General features: G+C 44.0%; 1 protein-coding gene across 1 annotated transcript in view; it reads right to left on the bottom strand.

Annotated features, from left to right (window-relative positions):
• The window catches only part of shisal1b (shisa like 1b), an 88,813-nt gene that overhangs the window by 39,220 nt on the left and 40,128 nt on the right, over positions 1–9,465 (bottom strand). The window contains exon 3 of the mRNA XM_037683645.1: positions 1,011–1,313. Coding sequence (XP_037539573.1) covers positions 1,011–1,313 — 303 coding nt within the window. The remainder of the gene's footprint in view (positions 1–1,010; positions 1,314–9,465) is intronic.

Here is a 9,465-nt window from a genome sequence, read left to right as displayed (position 1 = left end):
CCCCCCCCCCCCCCCCCCCCCCGGGCACCGGCGACCCCCATGACCCAAAATGGAAGAAGCGGGTAAAAAGATAATGGATGGATGGATGGATAGTTTATGTTATACCTAAGTAGGGAGCCCAGCAAGTGCCAGATGTCAAAATAAAATGAGGCATCAGGAAAATTTGTTCCCTCAAATTAAAATATTGCACAAATTAATTTATTAAGTTGGTAGACCTGCTGCCTCTCAGTGAAACCATTGCCGGTTGAAATCCCAGCCAGGGGCCTTTCTGGGTGGAGTTTGCATGTTCTCTCTGCTGCATGGGTTTTCTCCAGATACTCTGGTTTCCTCCCACAGACCAAAAACATGCATGTTTGGCTGATTGGTAACTTTAAATTGTCTCTAGAGGTGTGCAGGAAAGCAGGTAAAAGATAACGAATGGAAGTTTTACAACATACATAGTTTTGTTAAAGAATAACCAACAAATCATTATCTGAGTTCAATGAAGATAATTCACACTCATGGGATCAATGACTTCAAAACAAATGGCTAAGAATAATAAAAAAAACTGTACAAATCATCATGGCATAGTTTTTCAGCTAAACTAATTTAAATCAAACTGTCAGGTGACATAATCTTTTTGTCTGTTTTCCTTGTTTGTTTTATCTTTATCTCCCTTTCTGACCCTGGTGTTAACCTCTGTGTTCCCTGATATTTGCGCAAAAACATTCAGAATATCTTTGCCCAGCTTATCAGTGATGGTCCAAGGTATTGATGACAAATCTGTCAAGATATTCTGTGTAGGTTTTTTTTTTTTTTTTTGGGGGGGGGGGGGGGGGGGGGGTCAGTGGGTGTCGCCATAGCAAGCTAACTCAATGTGAATGATTTGGCTATTGTGGCACCAACCACTGAACTACAGCAGCCCAGCAAGAATTTTCCTGTAATATAAAATATTTAGTTATTGCTACAAAATTTTTTTGTATGTTTGTGCAGATCTCATGTTGTCGGCTGTTGTGTTTTGGAGGCCTCACCATGCGGTGGATGTGTTGTAGGGCAGGAGCGTGGGGCTGTGGCTCTCCCCTCGGAGGCTGTGTCTTGGCTGGTAGTGGCTGGGGACCTTGGGCTGGGCCTGGGCCGGCACCTCGCTCTCGTCGGGCATAGATCTGTGCCACTGACTCCGAGCCTTCTTTAGCCAGCGGCCACCCAGACCCCACTTCTCTAGGTAAATTCGACACAGCTCATAATTTATGGCTGAGTAGTAAAGGAAGTCCAGCGCCAGCAGCACCATGACGAAGAGACCGTAGATCCACACGCCAACGAGAGCTGTGTAATTACTGCAGGGAGAGACAGATTTGGAGCATTAATGCAGTTTTGTCTGGAAAAGAATATGATTAACACTCTTCACATGCGCAGAGCTTTCACGCAGATTTCCTAAAGCAAAGTTTTAAAATCCCAAAGGATCTGTTGGTGCCAGGTGTGAACATTTTCTGTTCACTTGGCAACACCATGATGTTCTTCAAATCCCCCCTTGATAAAAAAAAGTTCAATATTTAATTTATTTTAAAAAGTCCATCTGTTTCATTTGCTGTTTCTAAAAAATTAGCTTCCTAAATTGGACAAAGAATTTCATTAGCACAAGGGACTCTTTAATCCATTTTTTTTTCTGGCTCTAACAGTTTTTCTGGTCTTTATTTTTCACCTCTCATAAATTTTCTACATGCAGTACATGATTCAGCTGGATTTATGCGGGTCACATTTGAACTCTGTTTTGGTAAAACAACTTCTATAAAAATAACAAGGTAAATGGGCAAAAAATAGCTTGAGAAAGCAGCTTCCTGAGGCATTTGAGAAAAAACAGAGATACTAAATGATCTCCGGGTGTGACATTTCTCCTTGAAAATGGCAAATTATTTGGGGGAATATTGCACGAACAGATGAGATGAAAAATATATTCTGACTTCAGGCAGAGATAATGATGTTGAACTCCCCCCTCCCTCCCTCCCCTTCTCTGTCTTCTCCCTCCCCTCTGCTGATGACATTGCTGACATTATCAGCAAGTCTAAGTCCTCATCCTGTGAGCTCGATCCATTTTCCACAGTTCTTGTTAAATCCTGTCTCCGGTCTCTGCTCCCCATCATCACTAACATCATCCACTCCTCCCTAACCTCTGGCATTGTTCCCACAGCTTTCAAATCTGCAGCCATCACCCCCATCATCAAGAAACCAGGTCTTGACTTTACCAACTTCAGTAATCTTGTCATAGCTCTGCTCTCTGTCAGCTCCTCTGTCATGCTGCACACTCAGTAATCACTCAACTCATGTCACCTGTCACCGCTCATTATCGCACAGCTCCACCACCTGGTCCAGTCAGTACTTAAGCTCACTCATTCCTCTCAGTCTGGGCCAGATTCTCTATCCTGTCTCATCAGCAGTAGACTTTCCAGCATTCCATTGATTGACTCATCACGTTCATGACCCTTGCCTTGACCACGACCACGCTTTTGCCTCAGCCCTCGTCTGCTTTTGCTCATCTGATCAGGTACCGACTCATGCTCTTGTTTTTGACTCTCTTTTTGGATCACGTACTGGATACTTCTGCTGAACAACTGACTTCACGGTATGAACTCTGCCTTTCCCTTCTGACTGTTTTTTGGATCACGGATTAAAGGTCAAGCTCATTCTGTATCACGGACTTATCCTTATCCCTGAATCTGATTCCCACAGATTCATTTCCCCAATTAGTCTCTTTCCCCCTGCATCTACTAACCTTTATCTTTTAGTTGCAAGCCTGTTGGACTCCGTTCCAGTGGACCTTAACATCAGTTCTACTTCTACTGGCAGCCCGCCACTACAACACTACCCAATCACGAACTACCAATCAGAAGATCGGAACCAGCCCAGAACCGGACCTACTCCAGGGTTTTACTTTATTTCACAATAAATCTTTTAACCCTCTCAGTGGTTGTTGTTGTTGTTTGCGATCCGGCCTCTGGTTCATGACAGTAGAATCTGGCCATTATGGATCCAACACCAACCCGAGAGTGGTGCTCTAAGGTAGAAGGGGCTGTTAGTAAACTTGAGAAAGGGCTTCAGGAAATGGTTGTTTCTCTTCAAGCTTTGTCCCAACAGTCAAACCAAGTCATCAACCAAACCCTGTTGACTCCTGCACCAAGAGAACCACGGTTAGCCCCCCCTGAACATTTCAGAGGTGAGCCTGAGCAATGTCGACCATTTTAGACTCAGTGTGACATTCAATTTCAATTGCAACCTTCATGTTTTCCCACTGAGCATGCTAAAGTAGCTTATGCTGTCTCACTTCTCGCTGGAAGAGCCAAGACGTGGGGCACTTCTGAATGGTTAAAAGGTGGCGTGGTATGTCGTAATTTTTCTGAATTTTCCAAAGAGTTGTGTCAGGTTTTTGACCCCATCCTCCCTGAGAGAGAGGCAGCCCGAAGAATTTTTGATATTAAACAAGGCAAGGATTCTGTAACCAAATACATCATTCACTTTCACTCTGTTTCAGCAGACAGTCATTGGGATGAACACGCACTCACTGACGCCTTCTTCAGGGGGCTTAATGAAGATGTTAAGGATGTGCTGGCAACAATGGACTATCCCTCATCCCTACGCCAGCTGGAGGAGGTGGCCACCCGTGTTGACCTTCGCCTGCGTGAGCGTGAGCGTGACCGTGAACAGAGTCGAGGCAAGGCCACAGCCATGTCCAGAACCAGACATCACCTTGTGGATCATGAACCTAAAACGGAACAAACCAAGAGCCCTCAGGATCCTCTGTATGCTACGGAACCCATGCAACTAGGAAGAAGTCGTCTGACCACCCAGGAACGAGAACGTCGGAGGAGGTACCATCTCTGTTTTTATTGTGGTCAAGGCGGTCATGATTGTCATCATTGTCCAGTAAAAAGACCAGGCTCAGCAGGAGAAGAGAGGCTCCTGTTGAGTCTTAGTCATAAGATCAAGTCCTCTTCACCTATCATGTCCAAGTCTAAGGTCAAGTTCATAATAAAGGGTGGTGTAGTGAGACACGTGAGGTACGTGTCACTTGTTGTATGACAAATATATGGATATATATTTATGCATACTTTTCACGAGTTCTTCATTTTTCTGACTGTAAATGTCGTGCATTGAATTTAACAGAAATGTGAACGAGAGACGTTATTTATCTTTGACCCATCAAATGAATGGAATCATTTATTTTCAAAATCAAAGTTTAACATCAAACATTTACATTAATTTGGCAAAATATGAAAATAATAACAGACAGTTTCACAGAAAATGAACTTCAAATCACTCGGCGGTGATTTGAGGACTTTGCTTAAGATATCTCTAAAATATCTGTACTGATTTATGAGAGAGAGGTGGGTTTTAGAGTGAAAGGAGATTATCTTACAGAGAACTGTGTGAGGGAAGTTTAATCTGTTTAACCAGAAATTGCACGCTTCGTCAGATCCTCAGCTTCTCACGGTACACTTGGTCAAAATAGAACCATCTACCTGTTGACGATGAATCAGCGCTGGATGTAGTTCCTTTCTGACTCGTTTCAGCGTCTCCGTCGAGAGCTACCAAACCTTCAGAAAGTCGTGCGTTGATTAGCTCAAAACAGAATTATAATCCCAAACGTTCCTGGTTCTTCATAACTCCAAACTCTTCATAACCGGCTGCACTCTCAATCTGCTCATTCTGTTGGACTATCGGACCTGTTGTCAGCTCTCATTCCAACATCTCTCAGAACTCTCATTCTCTTGGAATTCTGGAATCCATAATTCTCTATTCCTTCTCTTCTCTCTTCAAACTCCATTCTCCATTCTATGAACTGAGAAGTTGCCACATTTTATTTGGGTCGACTTCCTGTTCAATTTAGAGCTTTCTGATTCGTGGAAGGACCAGAAAGAGGAGTGGATTTGTGACGTAAGATGTTATCATAAGTCAAGGATTGTTTACAACATACAGAAAAGATTATTGCAGCAACAGCAGACTTCGTGGAGTCTCACACTTTGTAATCTTTTCAAATAGTAAAACATGACATTTTTCTCGGTAAACATTTTAGTTGACCGAAAACCAACCTTTAACATACTTACGACAGCTTGCTCATTTCAGACAGAAAATCAAGAAAGGCATATTCAGGTGATTTCTTCTCTGAATGAGGAACAAAAATCATTACTTACTGTTTATGTAAAATAAAAATTAGTAGTTCTTTTCAACCTGTAAAGCATTGAGTGAACTAACACAATTTGATTATCAAAACATTTGTAAGACAGTAATGATTATAGAGGATTGTCTTTTCTGCTTGATTAATTCAAGAAAGAAAGTTCATCAGATGGTTCAGACTTATTCAGATCAATGAAAATAACAGTCTCTGTCCATCTGGTAGATTTGAGGTTATCTGGTTCACTACAGTCCCCCCTTTGGAAATCATCACCTGTCCATGGGGATGAATTCCAACCGTGAACTTAGACCTTCAAATGTCCTTGAGCTTGATGTAATCCAGCAAGGAAGACCAAAGTCAGAAGTAATCCTTCAAGGAAGACCAAAGTCAGAAGTAATCCAGCAAGGAAACAAAGTCAAGGTAATTCCACAATGTTCTCGGTAATTCCATTGTAGCAATGCTTTAACCCCTTGGAAACAGAGTCTGTAATCCATTGGAAAAAGTCATATAATCCACAACGGTAAATCCACAGCGATTGGAAGTGTTGATTAATCAGCATACAGAGGGGTGCCCTTGGATTGAACTGAAGAAGCGGCCACTGGATGAAGAGTTGAGACCAACGTCAGGATTGCAGGTCGCCTCCAGCGAAGGTTGTCTCCAGCGACGTCCAGCCTGTGCCGTTCTGGTTCAATGTGTCATGCAATTATGTGGTTTAAGGTGGGCTTATGAAGGGGATTTTACATAAGGTCTCAAACTATATGCACCTGGTGTGTAAGCTATTATGGTTGGGAACAGCTACATCTACCAGTTAAGGGGTGGAGAATGCTGAAAAGGGATACTACAGGGGTTTATGCCTATAGAAAAGTGTTCCAAACTATTTTTCCATTTCTAACTTGGTTTAAGTTAGCTTTACATGGTAAAATATAGTTTGGTGTAATTGTCTGTTGTCTTTTAGACGAACGACTTGAGATTGGGTGTTTGGTTTTCCCATAAATGTTTTGGAAGTCTATGGCGAGACTTATCAAAAAGAATTAGCTATCCCCCCGAATAGAATTGTTCGAGTAGGTTCGGCTTAAGCGTTGTGAGATCAATGTAGATTATGGTACTCAAAGTAGCAATAATATACATTGACTCCGCAAAGATTGCAATTTAGTGAATGAACTGCATGTTGGCATGGTTAAAGGCTTCTTAGTCTCTAACTTACTACACAACAAAATTCATTCTTACCTCAGAAACAACCAAAATCAACTAAACAACGTTCCAACACCGACAAGAGTAGTGACTAAGCATCTAGAAACATCGTTTCACAGCTTCTCCTCACCCTGGTTGCCAGATTTCAGTCACGCTGTCCCGTTTTATCAAGGGTAGGTCCTGCGAGTTTAAACTATGGTTAAGTTTATTATCCATTAGTTATCTTCTGCTGGGATGACCCTTGTTCCCACGAGGTCAGATTTTGTGATGTCATTGTCTCCTAAGGAGTTATTGCACGCCTTGTGTTGTTTAACCTGGTTACGGTGTACCCATTTAACAGTTGGCTCCTTTTGGCCTTTACTGATTTTTATCTGGTAGATAATTGGAGACACTTTGTCGGTTATCAGATGGGGTCCAGTCCATCTGGGCATCAGCTTACGGGCGAGAGTTCCGGTCCCGGACTCTACTCTCCCAGTTTTGGGTGCAAACGTGTAGTACCAGACCCTGTCTCCCACTTGGAGTTCCTCGTGAGAGGCCTTTTGGTCATAGTACGCTTTGCGTCCTTCAGCTGATTTTTCCAGGTTTTTCTGTGCGAAAGCAAAAGTGTTCTTAAGATGTCTTTCCAAGTCTTTCATGTATTGTTGTGTGGTGTAGGCTGTTGCCATGGCAGCATCGCCTGGTTGGTACAACAGGTGCAGAGGGAGAGTCATTTGTCGACCCGTCATCATCTCGAAAGGAGCGATGCCAGTCGACGTGTGTGGAGTGGCCCTTATGGCCATGAGGACCAGAGGGAGTTTCACGTCCCAGTCCTTGTGGTTTGCGGCTACGTATTTTTTCAAAATACTCACCACAGTCCTGTTTGCTCTCTCAACCTGGCCTGAAGCCTGTGGGTGGTAGCCAATATGGAAGTTGGCTTTGACGCCTAGCGTCTTCCACAGTTCCTTCATTACTTCACCTGTGAAGTGTGTACCTTGGTCTGAGTTCACCCTAAGGGGAAGTCCAAACCTTGAAAATACATGATTCATTAATAACATAGCAGTGGTTTGTGCTGTGTCATTAGGGGCTGGTAGACATTCTACCCATTTGGTAAACGCGCAGGTTACCGTGAGAAAATATTTATTTCCTCTAGAGGTCTTAGTGAGTGGTCCGACCCAGTCAATCTGGAGGTCCGACCATGGAAATGCAATGCCTCTACTATGCAATGGTGCTCTGTGAAGTGGTCTGGATGGTTGAAACTGGCCACAGATCAGGCACCCTTTTATGTAGTCCTTGACATCCTTTTTCATTCCAGGCCAATAAGCAATCTGTTTTAATGCTTTCAGCGTGGCATTGTCACCCTTATGTCCTGCGGACGGAAGGTCATGTGCATGGACTAACATCACCCCCCTGTGGTCATGGGGGACCACGAACACAGGTGAGGACGTCCGTCCATGAGCGAAAGTTAGGATGCCTTTAAGTAGTTTTAGCTGTTTTCGCAGCTGAAAGAGGACTTTGAGGTCTGGATTGGAATCCAGCTCATCTTTCGATGGAGTGTATTTGTCTGGGTCAGTCAGATACAGCATCATCGAGTTAATTGCAGGATCCAACTTCTGAAGTTGGATGATGTCTGGGTCAGTCAGCATTGGGCGCACAGAAACTGTGTTATCAGCTGGTTTAGCTGCAGCTTGTGCACGTGTGACTGCCATTACCTCAGTTGTAGCTTGTGACGACTGAGTGTTAAGTAGCCAGGAGGGGTCGAAGGACCACGTGGGTCCGTCACCGGCACCTTCTTTGGCTAGGGAGTCTGCAAGGTCATTGTAGTGCTTGTCATCGCCTGGGACTCTAGAGTGTCCTGGAACTTTCTTCCAGAATATCTGTAGATCATGTGATGTCACTAAGTGGTCACATGTCATGAAAAGCTCTTTGTGTTTTACCACCTTTTTGTTGCTTGTGAGAAAACCGTTCTGTTTCCACAGAGCGAGATGACACAAGAAACTGAGTCGAGCATAGTTAGAGTCAGTGCAGATGACTAGCGTCTGGATGGAGCGTTCTACTGCCATCTGTAGGCCTATTAGGATTGCAGCTATCTCAGCGTACTGAGAAGACTGAGAGCCTAATTTATAGCCAAATGTGACCTGTTCTTGGTCCTGGAGGAGAACTCCTCCAACACCTGCTTTGCAGATTGTCTCGTGGTGGAATGAGCATCCATCCACGTACATTGTTGCCATATCTTTGCAGATATTGCTATCAAAGAAGTGGTGATTTGGGTCCTCAGCAGCTGAGGGTTTGCTCACAACCGGCTGTTGGGTGGCTGGTACATCCTGTGTACATTCTTGGCAGATTGCCAAATCAGTGCCCAAGTGCGACTTCTTATTTTGACCGTAGCGGATGTCTAGGTTAAAACTTTGAAGTGCCATAAGCCATGTTGCAACGCGTGAGTTTGTCACCACACCATCTCTGATGCGTTGGCTGTTCAGAAACGTTACTGGCTGGTGTTGTGTCTCAACAATAATCCTCTGTCCACCAATATAGCAGGAGAAATGTTTCACTGCCCACACAGTGGTCAATAGAGCCTTCTCACAGTCTGAATACCGTAATTCAGGGCCTGCCATTGTTTTGCTGGCGTAGGCCACAACACGCCTGTCTTTGTCGTGTATTTGGTACAGACCTGCACTCATGCAGTAAGTTGAGAAGCCCACTTCCAAGTAGAACTCTTTGTTGTAGTCTGGATAGACTAGACATGGGGCTAGCTTGAGCCTGTCTTTGAGAGCGTTCATTGCCTGCTGTTGTGTATCAGTCCAGACAAAAGGAACGTCTTTCTTTAAGAGTTCAGTTAGTGGTTTTGCGAGATCCGCATAATGCTCTATGAACTGGCGAGAGTAGTTACACACTCCCAAGAAACTCTGTAGTTCTTTGAGATTGGTTGGGACTTTGAGGTTGTCTAGGCCTTGGGTGCGAGTCAACTGTGGTTGTACTCCGTCTGGACCTACTAAGAGGCCAACGTAGTCCACTTTGGTTCTGCACCACTGGCACTTTGACAGTGAGATTTTAGCACCAGCAGTTGTTAGCTGATTTAGGACGTGGTCGATCTCAGCCAAATGGGAATCCAGTGTTGGCTGCCTCAAAAGGATGTCGTCCACGTGGATCAGTGT

This window comes from Nematolebias whitei, chromosome 10 (genome assembly GCF_014905685.2).
Source record: "Nematolebias whitei isolate Nwh7 chromosome 10, NemWhi1, whole genome shotgun sequence".
Lineage (NCBI taxonomy): Eukaryota > Metazoa > Chordata > Actinopteri > Cyprinodontiformes > Rivulidae > Nematolebias > Nematolebias whitei.
The sequence above is the reverse complement of the archived record's forward strand: the minus strand, read 5'-3'. Positions and strand labels throughout refer to the sequence as shown.